At 40.0% G+C, this 19,413-nt stretch overlaps 3 protein-coding genes across 3 annotated transcripts in view; 2 read left to right on the top strand and 1 right to left on the bottom strand.

Annotated features, from left to right (window-relative positions):
- The first annotated feature begins 7,794 nt into the window (after positions 1-7,794).
- On the top strand, positions 7,795-10,532 carry LOC119407979 (nuclear receptor 2C2-associated protein). The gene is made up of 5 exons (XM_037674812.1): positions 7,795-7,859; positions 7,986-8,076; positions 9,893-9,998; positions 10,090-10,157; positions 10,410-10,532. The coding sequence occupies exons 1-5, from the start codon at positions 7,822-7,824 to the stop codon at positions 10,530-10,532; spliced, it is 426 nt and encodes a 141-aa protein (XP_037530740.1). The 5' UTR covers positions 7,795-7,821.
- Positions 10,533-11,042: 510 nt separating this feature from the next.
- On the bottom strand, positions 11,043-13,883 carry rfxank (regulatory factor X-associated ankyrin-containing protein). The gene is made up of 8 exons (XM_037674810.1): positions 13,790-13,883; positions 13,560-13,646; positions 13,398-13,463; positions 13,225-13,325; positions 13,011-13,136; positions 12,838-12,904; positions 12,673-12,753; positions 11,043-11,139 (listed from the first exon to the last, which is right to left on the bottom strand). Exons 1-8 carry the CDS (start codon positions 13,881-13,883, stop codon positions 11,087-11,089), a joined length of 675 nt encoding a protein of 224 aa, XP_037530738.1. The 3' UTR covers positions 11,043-11,086.
- A 367-nt stretch (positions 13,884-14,250) lies between these two features.
- borcs8 (BLOC-1 related complex subunit 8) overlaps positions 14,251-19,413 on the top strand; it is a 7,182-nt gene continuing 2,019 nt past the window's right edge. The window contains exons 1-5 of the mRNA XM_037674811.1: positions 14,251-14,366; positions 14,585-14,697; positions 15,777-15,841; positions 15,938-16,045; positions 17,138-17,229. Coding sequence (XP_037530739.1) covers positions 14,330-14,366; positions 14,585-14,697; positions 15,777-15,841; positions 15,938-16,045; positions 17,138-17,207 — 393 coding nt within the window. The 5' untranslated portion in view covers positions 14,251-14,329 and the 3' untranslated portion in view covers positions 17,208-17,229. The remainder of the gene's footprint in view (positions 14,367-14,584; positions 14,698-15,776; positions 15,842-15,937; positions 16,046-17,137; positions 17,230-19,413) is intronic.

Genomic DNA, 19,413 nt, shown 5'->3' with positions numbered 1-19,413 from the left:
TCACTGTTTGACTTTTTCTTCTCTGCTCTCCTGGGTTTTTCCTCTACTACTTCTGTCAGCCTCTTTACATGCCACACCTCTCTCTCTGATTGCTGCTGATGGTTTCCACCTGTTTCTGGGTGTATATATACGTCCTGCTTTCTCCACTACATTGCCAGATCAACTGCTTGCTTCCAGCCACAGTTATCCAGCATACTCTCTTTGTTCACAGCTCTTTAATCTTGATCCACGCCTGTTTCCCTCGACCACACTTTTTGCCTGTACCTTTTGTGCCTCAGCCTTCAGACCTTGTTGACGACCTATGCCTGTTTTTAGATTTCGCCTTTGCCTCTCCCTATCGGTACTGTCTCCTCTTCTGATCCCGTGTATGAACCCTGCTCATCCTCGACTATGTCTCTGGATTCCCCTTGGTCTCTGCAGCTCTGTGTCTCCGCTGGAGCGTCCCGTTACAACAAGAAAGGTAAGTGTTTCATCAGACCATCTGTATTCAGATAACTACTCGTTATTCTGTCAAACACTAATCTTTCCCCTCTGTATCATTTTAGATGCAGTTCCTGCCCCTGGACCTGAGACAACAGAAGCTGTTTATTTACATAATAAACATTTTAAAGTCAGCCTCCCCTTCATCACAGACATCTACACCTCCAGATGCAGGAAGAGAGCCACCTGCATCATGAAGGACCCCACTCACCCAGTACACTCACTTTTTGCCCCACTCCCCTCAGGTAGGAGGTTGAGGAGCATTAAGTGTAGGACCACTAGACTGAGGAACAGCTTCTTCCCTGAAGCTGTTAGACTCATGAATATCTAACCAGGATCACTGTGGGGGAAAAAATAATTGTAATTCATTCAACCTTTATTTATACAGGTTAGACCTATTGAGCCTCAGGGACTCATTTACAAGAGAGACCTGGTTTTAACAGAGTGATGACAACAGTAGACATTCATAAAAGAAAGCATACAAATTGAGAAGAACAAATGAAAGAAAATGGTATTAAAAAAGCCAAAACAAAAACAGCTATATTGGAAAGCGATGCAGAAAACTAAAAACAGGAACATGTCTGCATTGGTTTTTGCCAGGAACTTGGCAGATGTTTAAAGCCACTTAGAGAGGTCAAGGTTGAGAGCTTCAGATCGTTTTGCAAGGTGTTCCAGGATACAGGAGCAGAGTAGGAGAAGGCCCTTTTGCCAAGTTCAGTCCGCACTGAGGGAACACTGCAGGTAATAATGTCCTGAGAGCGCACGCGGTAGCTGTCAGAGTCAGAGAGTCAGTTTCTTTATTTGTCATTTGCACCACATGTGGAACGAAATTTTGTAGACAGGGTCCCAGTTACATCCAACAATAAAATGTAAAAGAAAAACAGTAATGCCTAAGATAAGAACTAAGAAAAACATTAACTAAAAATATGCTAAGCACAAATAGCATAAAAACAATACGCCGAACAGCAGCACAGTGACACGTAGGAGGAGATGTATGAGGGCAATAGACCAAGAAGTGATATAAAAATGAAAATGTACAAGTGAGAGTCTATGTGAAGTTGATGATGACCAGTTAACCAGTGAATACAGTGTGCAGTGATGGGTATGGTTACAGCCAGTTTGAATTTTAGCACACCATGATAGACAGCGTCCAACATCTGCAGGGTGCTTGTAGGGGTGTTCATATTAATAACATCACCATAGTCAATGGACAGAAGGAAAGTCGCAGTTACAAGGCATTTCTTAGCATTCAGAGTTAGACAAGATCTATTTCTGAAAAAGAAACCCAATATAACTTTCAGTTTCTTTACCAAGTTTTCCAAGTGGAGCTTAAAAGAGAGATGAGAATTGACAAAGATACACAAATATTTGTAGGAATTGACAAACTCAATAGGGGCACCATTCGAGGATAAAATCGAAGGGAGAACTACTGGGACTGATTTCCTGTTTGAAAACAACATCCCTTTGTTTCTGACAGCATTTAGGACAAATCTGACTGGATGATGTCAAAAGCAAATTGCAAAAGCTGGAAAACCTTAGCAACTGTTTTAGCTCGATAATAAACAACTGTATCATCAGCATAGAAATGCATCAGGGATGCTCTGACCTACATTACCTATGTAGATTGTAAAGAGGGTGGGTCCTATGTAGTGTTAATGCCACTTTGATTGTTGATATGTGCTGTTGATTATCCATGCTGCTGATCTCATGCTGCTGTATTTATTCATACGCATCTACTCACACAGACTCATGTTCGTGCTGCTGTTGTTCTGCAAATTTTTTTGCACTATTAGCATTTAGCATATTTCTTAGTTTATATCTTAGATCCTTAGTACTGTTGATTTTACAATTTATATTTTTTCTATTGTTAGATGTAACTGGGAGCCTGTGTACACAATCTTGTTCCACCTCATGTACGACATGTGATGTGAATTACAATAAAGAACCTTGAACTTGAACTTGAACTTGAACTTAATGGGGGGAGAAAAAAAAAACATTTAGAAAATTGTCTTTTAATGTCAGTTGTGAGCAGACTTCCTGGAGAACTCTCTGGTTGTTTGGCAGCAGACAGTCACTAACATTTATTGCGATTAACAAAATAAAAGTGCACATACAGGTTCTTAGCACCAATGTTCCACTTGCAGCCCACCTTGGCATCATTAGCAGCCCATATGGGCACCTGGATCCAAACGACAGATCATCACTCACCCAAGAGAAAAGCTCTTGAGACTGTAAGCCAGGTGGGCAACAAAATGGCTTCAGTCCAGAAAATTATTTTTGTCATGCAAATTAACGAGCAGCTGGCAGGTTAACTGATGAGGGAACACATCTGAGGAACAGATGTACAAACCTTTAAAGGTGTTCACTAACCACCTAAAACATGCAATTACTGACTGGGGCAGTTGAACTCTGATAATCTTACCATATAGGGTTCTGCAATAAAACGTTGACTTGGTGGTATTATACTTACATCCATTTACTGCAGAAAGGCAATAGTCAGGCAATAATGAGCCCGTGTGTCTTTTGTGTTAGCAAAATATGTCATGAACCACTGAATGAATATTGATGAAACACTCAGTAAGTATAAGTATAATTGCTGTTTGTACCTCTACAACTGATTAACATTTGAGTAGATTAAAATTGAAGATGCTCAAACTCTGTCACTTCTACAGACAATGAGTTAAAATTTGAGCATAAACTAATTGACAACCAATAGGGCTATGCAATGTGTGACATATTTGTGTAAAACTTTATCATGACCTGTTGGTGTCAACCCAGTTTGCATATTAGCAAGTTCAATTCAGTTCAATTCAGTTTATTTATATAGTGCCAGATCACAACAAAGTTGTCTCAGGGCACTTTACAGAAACATTCACAAACATAAAAGCCAATTAGTAAAGTTCTCTATCTAAGGAGGCCAGCAGACAAGTTGAATCTTCAATCTTCAAGCAAGTGATCTCATGAATCAGAACAGATTACGTTTGGAGATAATCCAATTCAAGATGGCTGCCATAGCTAAGCAACATAGATTTGGTGCTTTTGATGTGGTAGTAGCTGAGAGTCATTCACAACACATACTCTGAGCACTACACATTGTCAAATATGTTTATTTAAAACTTTGACAATAACTGCCACAGTCATTGCTGTCTGTCCGTTAGCGAAGTAGCACATGAACCATTGAACGGATAGTAATAAAACTTTCAGAAACCTATGAATGCACTTTTGCGACTAATTAACTTCTGAAGTAAACCAAGACAGCCACCACAATAAATCCAAATTAGCCAATACAAAAATGGCAATAACTCTGTCAGTTTTACAAATGTTGAGCCAAAATTTGATGTGGTCGTAGCTGAGAGTCATCCACAACACATACTCCGAGTGTATATTACATGAGACTGCACATACTCATGCAGCTTATCATAAGTTTATCCTAATTAAATTGCTGGCATTAAAGACAGAGGGTGTTGTGCGTTTCTTCAAGGAATTCTAGACCTATAATGGCTGGAAAGCATTTTCCGAACTGGATGACAAATTCAAAGGAATCTCCATCCATGCATCCATTATCTTTTACCCGCGTCTTCTTTTTCAGGTCACGAGGGTCACTGGTTCACCAGCACATCCATCACTATGTGAGAGGCAGGGGACACCCTGGCCAGGTCTCCAGTCCATCACAGGGACACAGAGACAAACGAGACAACAATTCACTCTCTCACTCACACCTAGGGACAATTTAGAGTTACCAATAAGTCTAACATGCATGTTTTTAGGCTGTGGGAGGAAACTGAAGTACACAGAGAAAACCCATGCATGCACGGAGAGAACATGCAAACTTCACACAGAAAGGTCTCCGGACCGGGATTTGAACAGAGGTAACCTGCTCGCTGAGAGGCAGTAGCTCTACCAACTGCGCCACCATGCTGCCCTCAAAGAAATCTTGCTTTTAATAAAGTAAGAGTGTGTGAGCATGTTTTGTGTGTGTTAGAGGGTGTTTTGAGTTGGGGGTGGTGCAGTATTCAGCACTTACTAAATATGCACTCTCCCCAATTGCAACTCTGCTGCACAGTTTTCAAGAAGGTTGGTTTTCATCAGGTTCTGTATTTCAGACTTATTGATTGCCTGCTGTGAGGAGACCTGGTGGCAAAACCTCAGCAAGACTTCTCCATCTGCAATGAACCATGTGTATTGACTAACTTCTCTCGTACACAGACAAACACACACAGTTTCTCTTCCACGTTATTGGTTTCTATGTTATGAAATAGAGATGTAGGGATATGGTTCCCAAGAAAAGCCTTGAAAACTGATATTGCATTCGTCTGGGGATTATTCAGTCCAACACGAACCAGCAAAAACACCTGAACACTTATCTTAAAGGCACTCATTGCAATGCCATGAAGTGTGTTTGGTTATTTATGGACACAGTAAGTGAAGAAAGGACAATGATTCAAACAGTCATATCAAACTAGTTCAAATATTGAGCATGAACTTTGTTGGTTTTGAACCAGTTTGACATGACTGTCGATGAGGGAGAGGGCCGGCACCAGAGAAGAGGGCGTGCCAAAGAGACCATCTTAGCACCAACATAACTGGTTTGTTCCACTTTAGAATAAGCTGTTGGGGGAAGAATCAGTTTTGGGTTGTGTGTTTCCTTGACTGATGAAGCCTTCTGGATGGAAGGTGAAACATTTCAGCACAAAAAAAAAAAAAAAAAAGAAACTGTCCAGATGACCTGACTGAAAATTGTTTGATTAGAACAAAGTCCAAAAAACTCCCGATTGGTTTATTTAGAGACATATCTCAGCATCTGCCAGTTTAATATTGAACTTATCTATTAGCCGCAAGCTAAGTGACTCAACTGAGTTATTCACTCATCGGGATTTCCACAAGCTATTACTCAACAAGTGGTCGCCTCGGTCTCTCACTGGGATTTCCACAGATAATTCTCAATGAATGGTCACTTCTGTCACTCAGACAAGTTGTAAGATCCACAGTTTGGTCCTCAGTGCACGTGTAAAGAGCATGCCTCAGAATATAGGGAAAATGACCAAACCACGTTGGTTAAATTCAACTCAGTAAAAACTGAGTGCCCTCTGCTGGACCTTCCCGTTATTACAATCTAAATTACAGATATGGGTTTAGTAGCCGGGCAGCACCGTGGCGCAACTGGTACAGCTGCTGCCTCTCAGCGAACAGGTCCCTGGTTCAAACCCCGGTCCAGGGGCCTTTCTGGGTGGAGTTTGCATGTTCTCTCCGTGCATGCGTGGGTTTTCTCCGGGTGCTCCGGTTTCCTCCCACAGTCCAAAAACATGCATGTTAGGCTGATTGGTAACTATAAATTGTCCCTAGGTGTGAGTGAGAGAATGAATGTTTGTTTGTCTCGTTTGTCTCTATGTGTCCCTGTGATGGACTTGCGACCTGTCCAGGGTGTACCCCGCCCCTCGCACAGTGACTGCTGGACATGGGCACCAGCGACCCCCGTGACCCAAAATGGAATAAACGGGTAAAGATAATGGATGGATGGATGGATGGATGGTTTAGTAGCCCAATGTTTCATGTGGTTTACATATGCAAATAAAAGTATTTCAGAATTGCATATCATGTAGAGGAGTAAACTCTATTTGATATGAACAACAAAGTCCATGCTCAATAATCCAGGTATACAATCCAACATTTTTCAGTCACGTCTGGACAGTTTCTTTTTTGGGGCTGAAACGTTTCACCTTTGATCTGGAAGGCTTCACCAGTCAAGGAAACAGACAAAACAAAACTGATTCTTCCTCCAACAGCTTACTCCAAAGTAAAACAAACCAGTTCCACAAAACCACAAAACTGGTTAAATTACATTTATGTAATACATGCATAAGAATGTATTACATTCTTGTATTGTTATAGAGAAATAAAAACAGCATAAATAAAAAAAAAAACAGGTTTGACACAAATTAAATTCACCTTTATATGAATTCAGTTACGTACAATTCAATTTAATCTAGTTTCAGTTTAACTCATTCAAGCCATTTCGATCACAACTCATATAGTCAGCATATGATGTAAATTCAGCTACATAAAAAATCCATCCATCCATCCATTTTCTTTACCCGTTTATTCCATTTTGGGTCACGGGGGTCGCTGGTGCCCATGTCCAGCAATCACTGTGCGAGGGGCGGGGTACACCCTGGACGGGTCGCAAGTCCATCACAGGGCCACATAGAGACAAACGAGACAAACAACCATTCACTCTCTCACTCACACCTAGGGACGATTTAGAGTTACCAATCAGCCTAACATGCATGTTTTTGGACTGTGGGAGGAAACCGGAGTACCCGGAGAAAACCCACGCATGCACGGAGAGAACATGCAAACTCCACCCAGAAAGGCCCCTGGACCGGGGTTTGAACCAGGGACCTGCTCGCTGAGAGGCAGCAGCTCTACCAGTTGCGCCACCGTGCTGCCTACATTAAAAAAAAAAAAAAAAAAAAAAAAAAAAAAAAATATTTAGCAATATTCAATACAGTCAGAATCTGAAAGTCTTCAAATGTTATTCTGTAAAAAGCTGTAAAAAAAAACTATAGGATTTGTTTCCCTGAATTGATTAAACTGCACTGGTTGTTCAACAGATTTAAGCCAGGTGCTCTGGACGGTTTCTTTGTGTGGAAACTTTTCGTCTTTTATCCAAAGGACTTCATGAGTCCGAGGAGCCACAACAAACTCAGTCTTATAAATAGCACCTTTAGTGGGTCAACCAGTTTGATGGTGCTCAGATGGTTTCTGGAGTCCGTCCTCTCCCCCGCTGACTTGAATGAGACAGTCATGGCCAAAGTGGTTCAAAACATCCAGAAACGAGTCAGCAGGGGAGAGGGCGGACTCCAGAAACCATCTGAGCACCATCAAACTGGTTGGCCCTCTATGTGAAGATGCTATTTATAAGACTGAGTTTGTTGTGGCTCCTCGAACTGATGAAGTCTTTTGGATGAAAGAAGAAACGTTTCAACAAAGAAATCGTCCAGCAGACCTGACTTGACTTTGTTGGACCTGGATTACTGAGCATGAATCAGGACGCACTAATTGCTGTTTATACATCTAAGTTTTGTACATAAACAAAAATAAATAAATAAAACAGCAGGGACAATGTTGGTGAGTTGAGCAGTAACTGTGGTTTATAAAAAAATAAATAAAAAAAGTTGAATAATTCATGGCGCACTCGTTAAAGACGAGGAAACATTTAACAGTACGCGCTCGCCATCTAGTGGCCAGAAGGAAAAACGCAACACGCTGACGTGACTGTCGTAAAAATATCAACGCATGGCCGCGACATTTTACGGCAGAGTGTAGTTAAAAAAATTCAATATGGCTGCCTCGTTGATTTGTAGCGAAACTCGAAGCAGGTAAAACAAAGTAAAAGTGTTATTCAGCAAAATATGTTTAAAATGTTGAATTGCAGTGTTTAAACTCGGTCTTTTTAACAGCTTTTCGACATAACTAAGAGGTGTCGGCCCTCTTTCTTATTTCAGAGTGAGTTCAGTTCTGCACAGAGATGTGAAGCAGTTCGGGAAAAAACACATGTTCGATAAGAATGAAGAAACCTGCTGGAACTCAGACCAGGTAAACAAATACGCACCTGTGGTTATTTACCACTAGTATCACTGTATATGTGATTGCCACTTCTTATTGTAAGATATGTCACGTTTAGGTTTTATAATCTTAGCCTTTGATTTGAACATTGTGTATTTCTATTGTGTAAACTATTTTATGACAATTTATTTTTGAGCTGCTTTATCAGTTTTTGAGTGATCTGCTGTTGATTTTCTTGCTCATATTTTGCATCATATTAATTTTAGTTACACATATGTAAAAAAAAATAAATAAAGCCTGTATTCTTTAAACATAATCTCATATTTTGTATGTCTTTGGGGGGAACTAGTGCCATTGAGACTTTTTGTCTTTTTTTTCTGTTGCAAAGTTCAAAAATACACTTGTGTCAGGCACAGTTCATATGAAACAGATTATGATTGAATGAAGTGCAGACAAAATCTGAAGCGTAGCATAATAATTTTGATTCACTCTGGGGTTTTTTTTTTCTCCACGAATATTTTTAGAACCAAGTATGGTCTCAAAATTGGCATATTTTAGTTTGTTATAAGAAACTACCTTATCGGTAGTCTAAAGGCAACAGGGCCAGGAGAGAAACCCAGACATCTGTCTCGCCAGCAACACTCCAGCTCCTCCAGGGGGACCCCAAAGTGTTCCCACACCAGAGGATACACTCCCTCCAGCATGTTCTGGGTCTGCCCTGGGGCCTTTTACCAGAGGGATGTGCCCAGAAAACCTCCAAAGGGAGGCGACCAGGAGGCATCCTAATCAGCTGCTTGAGCCACCTCAACTGACTCCTTTCGATGTGGAGGAGCAGCGGCTCTACTCTGAGCTTTCCCTCTCAGGCTGAGTCTAGGCTGGCTCTAAGGGCCATCCTAAGAAAGCTTATTTCAGCCACTTGTATCTGGAATCTCATTCTTTCAGTCATGATCCAAACCTCATAACCAAGTTAAGGGTTGGAACAAAGACCAGTAAATTGAGAGTTTTGCCTTTTAACTCAACTCTTTCTTCACCACGACCAATTGAAGCAACACCTTCATGACTAAGGAGAAGACTCCAATCTGACAACTCGCTCCATCCTACCATCGCTCGTGAGCAAGACTTCCCCAAGACAAAGACTCCCTCTGACCAAGAAGAAATTAGTTATAAGAAACTAATAAGCAAAACCAGAACAGTTCTAAAAGGCTCAGGATTTAAGCTCCCACAGCTTTTCTGTAGGTCTGAAATGCATATTCATGCACTGTATTTAGACCTCTGACATGGACCAGCTTCCCTTTCAGCTAGTTCCAGTACAAGTAAAGTTCTGTCCCCTCCACATAAAGTGCTATTGGTAAAATAAAAAAATATGTTGTAGACAATTTGTTTTGCAGTTAATGACTGCTGTTGATTCACATAGTCCTTGTCTTGTTGCTGAATGTTTAAATTTCCCTTTTTGTGATATATTCAGTTGTATTTTGCTTTGAAAAGTTGTGTGACTCCATGATTGTTTGCAGGGGAGTAGGTGGGGATTTAAAAGTCCCACATCTCTAATGTCTGATGTGCAGACTGGCTGAAAACGTTTAACTTACAGCGCCCATAAACTGGGTCTTACTGGGTTAAATTCCCAACAAGAAAGGCTTAAAGACATTTGATCTATGTTTGCAAATCTTGTAGAGTTGCTGCTTTTCTTTGATTTAAAAAAGCAACAATTGGTCAAATTTGCAACTATAAAATTGTGATTTTTTTTTTCTTTCTCAAGAAACAAGTGTTTTTAATATGTTTCAACTTTATTTTCCCCGAGTTAAATGTTTTCGCACTGTTCTGTATAGTGATGTCATTTCTTTGTCAGGGTGAATGTCAGTGGGTGTTGCTGGACTTTCCTCAATCTGTTCAGGTGTCAGAGATCAACATATTGTTCCAGGGAGGCTTCTCAGCTAAAACATGCAGAATAGAAGGTCAGACTTATTTTTCATATAATTTTGTCTTTAACACTAGCTGCTTCAGTGTTTTCTGCACTGCCTCTTATTTCCTCTTTGTTTCCTGCAGGCTGCTTCAAAGAGGGAGATTTCACAGAGATCAGCCAGTTTTACCCAGAAGACAACAACTGCCTTCAGATATCCTTCCATTCAAGAAGAAACAATTTAATATTTTAAAGAACCGTTACTTGATATGCAAGCAAACTATTTTTGGAAGATGTAATTGTATTCAACAGAAGTGTATTTGTTTTACTACGTTATAATTCAGCTACTGGAGATATTTAAAGAAACTTGGATATCCTGCCCATGTTTTCGGTGGTTCATATTAAGTATCGGATAATATTTTTCTCCTCCTGCTTTTCATCGTTAAGTTCTTAACTCCACACCCACAGCTTTCCCATACAGGAGGCCCCAGCAGTGGATAAAGTAAAAATACTGTTTGAAAACAGCGCAGACTTTTTTGGGAGAGTTATTGTTTATTCCTTGGATGTTTTGGGGAAAAAAAACTCATGAACAATTTTTTTTTTTCCCCCTCGATTCTCGTGAGAGGAAAAGACCCCTGGGTAATGTAACGGACGATGCAGTGACACTTGGGAAACGTTTTCGCTGCCACCTCGTGAACTGATGGCCTTTTTTGGTCCGACTGCATTCAGCCGACCGTCAACACATCCTTACACTGCTGACACGCAGCATGCTTCGATTTATCAGTCGACTGCAGGTTTCATGAATTTCCTGTGTAATCGTAAAAATGTGACATTTCATTGTTCCTTAGACGTGAATAATCAGTCAGTTAAGAAAATAATTTTATTAAAACTTATTCACAGATTTTATTTTTTTAATTGTTCCTCAGACAAATAAAATAAACCTGCAGCATGTCATACTTTAGTGCTTGTTCTTACAAGTTTACACATGTAATGCATAAAAATCAACACGTCCATGAGAATTATCATCCAGACAGATGTTCTGCCGATGGTCTGGTTTGTTGTGACTGATGTTTTCCTACCATCTAATTCGAACACCTGCTTGTTGATTTGAGATCAGCTTTGTTTCGTGTGCTTTAGTTGATGTCATGTCGATGGCTTGTAAAGTTTCAAGATGTGATCCTCCAACACTTTCTGAACTGGAAGGAAAAAAGAAACGGAAGTGTTATTTCTAATAAATAAAATAAAAGCCATTATTGTAATGCTGCTTGTAAAACGTGCACGATTCTGGGTAAGATAGTGGTCATCTAAACCGTTTTCAGAAATAAAAATCTGGATTTAGTGCAGTCAGAATGTTTTGATAACGTACTTATTGTAATTAAAATGTGATCTTCAGAAATTGGAAGCCGTACTAAATTGTGGCCCATAAAAGATTTGAAATGCCGCTTTGGGGAAAGAAACTAAACGATACAAAAACTGTAAAAAAATATCAGGTTTTGCTGTTGGTATAGAAGCAGGACATGCTGGAAGAATGAGAAATCAACAGTCTTCAGGCTGAGTGGAACGATGGAGTGAGTTCAATTCTAACATGCGCTGCGTGAGTGACTCGGTGAAACCAAAGCTAAACTATGTGACGGTGCAGTACATTTGTTTGTAGATGATACTGTACACTGGCACATATGTTCGAGAGAATAACCAACCAAAAGAGAAGATTCATGTGCTGCTGAGGCATTTACTGAATGAAAAATAAATGCAGAGGTTTGGTATCAAAATGTGTGACAAAGTATAATAATGCTAAATGGGTAAATGAAGTTATCTTGAATCTTTTCAGACAATGACCTAAAGGTCATGTCTCACAGAGTAACAAGGAAAAATTTTTAATGAAAAACGTGGCATGCTTCAAACTTATTAAAACTTAGCTCTATTCCATTTCACCTGCTGTTTTTCTTTTGTCGAGCTAAGCTCCGTTGGCATGAAGAACTTCTCACAAAGAAGTTACCAAAATAAAAGCCTGTGACTTTAAACCGTATTGAATATAAACCGAGATAACTTTACTCGGCTGGCTTTACAATTACATTTGATCACTTTTTTTTGTAAAGCAGCCAAACTGTCAAACTAAAAGGACTCCTGCTAAATGGATCAACTACCAGCAGACAGACGCAAACATCCATCCATCCATTATCTTTACCCGCTTCTTCCTTTCTGAGTCACAGGGTCTCCGTTACCCATGTCCAGCAGTCACTGTGCGAGAGGCGGGGGACACCTGGACAGGTCTCCAGTCCATCACAGGGACGCGTAGACAAACGAACATTCACACTCTCACTCACACCTAGGGACAATTTATCAATCAGCCTAACATGCATGTTTTTGGTCTGTGGGAGGAAACTGGAGTACCCAGAGAAAACCCACTCATGCACAGAGAGAACATGCAAACTCCGCCCAGAAAGGCCCCTGGCCAGGATTTGATTCGACAGCCTCACTGCGAGGCAACTGCTCTACCAACTGAGCCACCGTACCACCCACATTATTACCAAAAAAAAAAAAGATTCAAATATTCATCAGTGGCACCAGAATTTGTGAACTCAAAATATTTAAAAATAATTTATGAAAGCCGTCTACTATTGTAAACGTCTGCATGAAACGTGTTTTATTTGCAATCCTAAATTATCTACTTGCAGTTCAGGTTTGCCAGTAATTCTGAGCAGGATTGCGTGCAGCCATTTAACACATACTTTTTTTGTGTCCAAGTGAAACGGCTAAGGCCATCGGACTGTAGCCAGAGTCTGACTCGATGGTCATATCTGCTCCTTTGGCTGAAGGAGAGCATGAAAATTAGAAATAAAGCATTTAAACTGAATTTGCTTACATTTTCTTTGAATAATAGACCTAATACGTACCTAATAGTGCCTCCACACATTTGGTGTGGTTTCCCCGGACAGCATATAGAAGAGGAGTTCCACCATTCTAAGAAAAGCATGGAAATTTTAGACATTATCAAGCACATTAGACTTTGTGTTAAAAAAAAAATTTAAAGTATGTTTGGTGTAAAGTCATAAAGTCCTAGCTGTACCCAGTCATAGGTGTTAATGTCGACTCCATGTCTGAGGAGAGTCTCCACAATGTCCACAAACCCCCCAGAGCTGGCCAGTGTCAGGGCACTCTCTCGCTCCCTTGCAATTGTGTTGGGGTCTGCACCCTTTAAAATATACATTTTGCATCCACCTCAGTGAGAATAGGGAGCTTGATTTTAATTGCATGCGTGGCTTTTTGTTTTCCCTCCTCACCTTTTCCAAGAGAAAGTCCACCACTGTTTTCTCGCCAAACGCGGCTGCCCACATGAGCGGAGTAAAACCTCGCTCGTCCTGTCTGCTGAGCAGCGAACTGTCTGTGGGATCAAACAGGACGCTGTACAGATTTCTACATTTAAACATGAATATACACAAACTGGATGACTAACCTTTATTCAGGTGTGCTGCCACTTGTGATAAATCACCCTGAGCTGCCAGCTGATGTATGGATAGAGCTGTTAGGGGAAATAAAATCATCTTAAATCATCCAGACGTAGAAAATATGCCTTGTTAACTAAATGAAAAAAAAAAACAAGCAGTAAGGTGCTTGCCATCCAATGTCGCTGGCCGTACTGTAATCTCATTCCCTCTTTGCTTGTTGGTCAGAGTGGTTGAGTGTTTAAACAGGTCGTCCTCGTCTGCATCAGAGGAAACATGTGGATACAGACGATATTTACAGTTTAATCACTCTGAGGTCATCATCTTAGATGATATACATGCATGGATATTAAATGTGCAAAGAATGTAACATTTGGAAACTTGTGTCAGACACAAACAGTACCACTGGAGTTTTCAGGTCTTGAACTGGAGCATTCAGCACCTGATGGCTGAAGATGTTGGCTGTTTGCTGCATCTTCATCGCCTCTGCTCTCCATAATAACTGCAATAAAAACAATGCAACTGCAATAAAAACAATGCATTTGACGAAAGCCATTACAAAATTAGCAAGTTTATGAAGCAAATAATGATTTGCACTCACCACAACCAGCCTCACAACCGCATTTCCTTTTGGGAAAACTGAAAGTAAACTGTTTCAGGTCATGCAATGTATCTTGCTGCTTTCCTAAATGTTTCGTAATCACGACCGACGATGCTCGTTAATTATCGCCTGATAAACTATCAAAACAAACAAAAACAAACAAAAAAATGCGTTTGAATCGGGAGCCTGTGTCAACGCGTCTGGCACTTTTTTCTTCAAGAATCGTTAGTTAGCGTCAATGTTTCCATCCGGACATCTTATCATGTGACACAGAAGAACAATAATACGGAAGTGAAAAGAACCGGGTGATTCTGGTGAAGAAGGAAAAAAACAGCTTGCAATATGGAAGATCAAGAGATGCAGCTAAAGGTTCGACGAGGTAAACATCAACAAATAAATCAGTAAACAACTCATCTCTTTAACCTTCCTAACGGTGCCTACCTGGGACCTGTCTCTTCAGGCTAGCGGCTAAGCTATTGATATTTATTACAGTTGTGGGTTTAAAGCGTTTTCAGTCATCATTTAATCTTCTAAATTATGAATTTGTTGTTTTACACTCTTGCCTGGACTTTTATTTATTTTATTTTTTGTCTACAGTGAGTGACAAATTCACGGAGAGTATGTACGTTTTGGCTAACGAGCCGTCCGTAGCTCTCTACAGACTGCAGGAGCATGTCAGGAGGTCTCTGCCTGAACTGGTGCAACACAAGGTGATGGTGTTTACTGTTATAACTGTATTCAAAACAGAATAGGCACAACGAATATTTACTGTGTGACCTTCCAGCAACCCTAATCATAAATACCTATTTTCTTCTATAAACAAGAAGCAACCTCTGTGCTATTTTCGATTTCTCTTGTCTACTTGTTCCTCCAACCTGATATAGAAAGTAGAGATGAAAGGAAAAAGTCGAGGCAACACATATTGAACAAGACTAAATGCTCTTGCTTTGGAGATGCAGGTTTAAATATTAGCTACATTTGAAGAGTGGCACACCTGCTAGTCACTGGTTTTGTGATCTGTCAGATGAATTCCAACACTGAATATTACTTCCAGGTTTAACTTCAACTCACTTCCTATTGTTTCCCAATATATGTTACCCTTTTTATAGATAAACATCTTTAAAAAGACTCCCAAAAACAAAACTCTGTTGATAAGCTTTCTGAGGTGCATGTTTGTATTAAAAGGACGTTATGGTCTTTGTTCCTCGTTGACACGGTGTAGTTAAAATTCTGGTATCTGACTTCATCCATCCATTATCTTTACCTGCTTCTTCTGTTTTGAGTCGCGGGGGTCACTGGTGCCCATATCCAGCAGTCACTGTGCGAGAGGTGGGGTACACCCTGGACAGGTCTCCAGTCCATCACAGGGACGCATGGAGACAAACAACCATTCACTCTCTCACTCACACCTAGGAACAATTTAGAGTTACCAATCAGCCTAACATGCATGATTTTGGTCTGTGGGAGGAAACCGGAGTACCCGGAGAAAACCCACGCATGCACGGAGAGAACATGCAAACTCCACCCAGAAAGGTCCCCAGATTTGAATTGGGATAACCTGCTCGCTGAGAGGCAGCAGCTCTACCAGTTGTGCCACCGTGCCGCCCTGGTATCTGACTTGATTAAAAAAAAATTCTAAAAGACATTTTCTTTTCAATAACTGTGGTGAAATTACTTAGAATTGACCTCAATTTTAAACCTAAGAATAAAAAGTATGTTATGTGCTTCTTTAACTCATTTTGTGATTTGCTTTTTTTATGGTTTTTACTTTTATTAATTTCTCCCTCAGACAAACATGCAGAGCTGGGAAGAACAAAGTCAAGGCGCTATCTATACTGTGGAGTATGCATGCAGGTGAGATGATGTACATTTTTAAAATGTAATGTTCACACAACCCTACCTGCCTTTTTCCCAACAACTAATGCTTGGATTGATGTTTGGTTTTTGCAGTGCAGTGAAGAGCATGACAAACAGCATTCTGTATTTCAAGAACATTGATGGCCTTCTTCATCAAGCTATCAGCATGAAGGAACAAATTAGTAACTCCCAAGGACGCAGGTAGGAGGCTGGAATATTTAAAAAAAAAATTGGATAGTAACCAAAACATTTTCAGTATGTTTTGAATTAAGCACTTGATTAACTGATGACTAGAAGTGGGTAAAGATAATGAATGAATCACAACAGGTGTGGGCATCTCTATAAAAAAAAAAGTTTTGGTATTTTGAGCATTCTGATTAACATAATGCAAAAGAATAAAATTATAAGCATCACTCATTATCTTTACCCACTTTTTCCTTTTTGGGTCTCGGGAGTCACTGGTGCCCATATCCAGCAATCACTATGTGAGAGGTGGGGGACACCCTGGGCAGGTCTCCAGTCCATCACAGTGATACACAGAGACAACCATTCACTCTCTCACTCACACTTAGGGACAATTCAGTTACCAATCAGTCTAACATGCATGTTTTTGGTCTGTGGGAGGAAACCGGAGTACCCAAAGAAAACCCATGCATGCACAGAGAGAACATGCAAACTCCACCCAGAAAGGCCCCCGGCCAGGATTTGATCCAGCAACCTTCTCACCAAGAGGCACCAGCTCCACCAACTGAGCCACCGTGCAGGAAAATTATAAGCATTGATCCTAAAGATGTATTTTCTGATTATCATCAAGCTGACAGTATGAACTATTTAAAGTTAATAATTATTGCAGAATGAGAAATATTATTTACAAGTGGAAATATGTCTTGGGTATGCCCAGCTGCATCCAAACTGTGCAGTTGTGTATGTTGAGACAGAAGAGAGACCCAAGAGAAGATGTTTGGGCACAAGTCACTCATGTTTTGCACAAAATATCAGAGCAAACTTGTCACAGCTGTCAATCATGGTGGTGGAAGACTAATTATTAGGGCTTTCAATCTATATCTCTTAGACCTATGATTTTTTTTTTTTTTTTGCATCATACATTTGTTATTTACTTGTGTATTATTTACTTTTTATATATAATTTGGATTTTCATTCATGTAGTCATAACAATGTTTCATTGCAAGTGAATTTCATGGCTTTTATATTTTCTTATGACTAATTTGACCCTTATGTTTTCTGTTGTTTGTTACTGGCCCTTTTTTTTTTCTTCATATCATCTGCATGAAGATTATATGATGTGACCCCATCTCCCAGTCCCCTTGTCTCTGCTCCACATGCTCCATCCCCTTCCTCATGATCTGTGGACAGTGGTGTCTAAGGTTAGTAGATCCTCTCAGTGGATCCCAACCCTGGTCCTCGAGGAACACTATCCTGCATGTTTTAGTTGTTTCCCTGTGCCAACACACCTGATTCAATGATTTAATTACTTCCTCAACTTCTGCATTAGCCCCCTAATCACCCGTTCACTCAAATCAGATGCGTCAAAGCAGGGAATCAACTAAAACGTGCAGCATAGTGTTCCTCGAGGACCAGAGTTGGGAACCAACAAATACATATAAAAAATAGGTTGCAAGTGGTACACCAGTGTCCCCATTCACTGAGGAATTTGATTAGTGAATATAGTTTTTGAGATGAGTGTTTTTCTGGACTGGAACTGAACAGGTAATGCAAGTAAACCTTAATGTTTTTGGTACAAGATATTCAAGCTGGTAGGAGTTACACTGTGTAGAAGAACAGAGGTACTGGTAGTTGGGTTTTTTCTTTTCCGTGGCGGTGCAGAGTAACAAATCCTGACGAGCAGAGGAAGTAATTTTATTCACCACCAGGCACAATGACAGAGCCAGGGGTGGCCAGTGGTGGCCTTGGCCACTATAGGATTCATTTTTAGCCACCCCAATTATTTGAAATTCAGTTAAATTCAGTTTGCTTATATAGAGCCAAATCACAACAGAAGTCGTCTCAGGGCACTGTACAGAAACATTCAGCTACATGTAAAGTCACTTAATAACATTATTTATCTATCTGAGGAGCAGACTGCTTTGAGTTTCCACTTCATTGCCGTCTCATCTTAAGCAAGTACAGAGGCAGCAGTGGAAAGGAAAAACTCCCTCATGAGGAAGAAACCTTCAACAGAACCAGGCTCAGGACAAGCGACCATCTGCTTCGACCGGCTGGGTTTGAGGGGACATAATAGCTTCTTCAGATAATTGGGGTGGCTGGTTTAAACACACACAGAGCCAAGTGCCCCGCCTACCAAATCCCACCCTCCCCCCACAGCACAATTAACTGTAGCTACTTACTGTAGCAGCTCAAACCTAGCATTGGTACCATAACGCTTTACTACAACCCTCCTACCTCACATCTGTCGACATTAATAGCGTAACGTTCCACAATTTCTTGCGAAGGTTGTTTCACCTTAAGTATTTTAAAGCATTTTTTTTAGTTTTGTTTGCTTTTTTTTAGACTTCAATAAAATAATTTTGAATATAAAAAAACACATCTGCACATTGTTCATATACATATGGCACAAGCCACTTTATACAGAGGAGTGACATATTTACATTGTTATAATGAAATCTATAAATGAGCTTGATATGTGGGTAGCATTGGCATTTATATTGACATTTTTATCAAGTTCATTCCTAAAATGTGTTTTCCACTGAGTTAACAATAAAATAAGTTCTGTGTTCTGTCATTGTACAATCTAAAAGTTTTACATCTGCTGTAGGCTTTTACACATTGCGCCCACCAGCAGTACTTAAAGGTCATCAGTTCTCTAATCATGCTTTCCTTTAAAGGAAGCTTATCTTATTACATGTCACAGTACCACTTTACAATAAGGCTCCCCTTATAGATGACTAATAAATAGTTTATAGATACATTCTTAATTCCTCTATAAATGCTTTTATAAATCATTAATAATTTTTATTATGCATTAATTAAGGGTGATAAAGAGACAAAACTGACCAGTTTCTTGCCAAATAGTGAGCCAAATCTGTTCACCTACATATTTCATCTAGAGTTGTTATATTAAACATTTCAGACCAAGTTACTACCTTGTGAGCACAATAAGCATTTGTAAGCCTATTTTTAGCAGATAATATTGTACTTTATCACTGCATTATAGTCGGTGCATAATTTGAGCTGGATCCTGCTGGAACAAGATCCGGGAACTCTCTCATTTTGACCGGGTGCGTTCCGGCAACCATTTGCTCGGATCCGGCAACTCAAGTCTCTGCCCCTAAAAGGTCAAAGCCATTGCACATTGTGGTCCATTAATAGCCAGACATGTAGTAAAAGTGGCTATTAATGGACCACTTGGCTTGCCATACTTTACGTACAGCAGCGTCTCCAGACAGCTCTGAGCGCGCACAACTGCTGGTGTGAATTCACATATATGTTTCAGACATGATAAATAAAAAAGCTTAGCTACAGTAAAAAAAAAATATATATACATATATATATATATATATATATATATATATATATATATATATATATAT

This window comes from Nematolebias whitei, chromosome 3 (genome assembly GCF_014905685.2).
Source record: "Nematolebias whitei isolate Nwh7 chromosome 3, NemWhi1, whole genome shotgun sequence".
Classification (NCBI taxonomy): domain Eukaryota; kingdom Metazoa; phylum Chordata; class Actinopteri; order Cyprinodontiformes; family Rivulidae; genus Nematolebias; species Nematolebias whitei.
This window is presented reverse-complemented; position numbering and strand designations above follow the sequence as displayed.

Coding starts and splice junctions, on each gene's coding strand:
- LOC119407979 (XM_037674812.1), top strand. CDS start 7,822: ATGGCTGCCTCGTTGATTTGTAGCGAAACTCGAAGCAG. Junction 8,077..9,892: donor CCTGCTGGAACTCAGACCAG/GTAAACAAATAC, acceptor TTTCTTTGTCAG/GGTGAATGTCAGTGGGTGTT. Junction 10,158..10,409: donor AAGACAACAACTGCCTTCAG/ATATCCTTCCAT, acceptor CTCCACACCCAC/AGCTTTCCCATACAGGAGGC.
- rfxank (XM_037674810.1), bottom strand. CDS start 13,883: ATGGAGAGCAGAGGCGATGAAGATGCAGCAAACAGCCAACATCTTCAG. Junction 13,647..13,789: donor AAGACCTGAAAACTCCAGTG/GTACTGTTTGTG, acceptor CCTCTGATGCAG/ACGAGGACGACCTGTTTAAA. Junction 13,464..13,559: donor ACGGCCAGCGACATTGGATG/GCAAGCACCTTA, acceptor TTCCCCTAACAG/CTCTATCCATACATCAGCTG.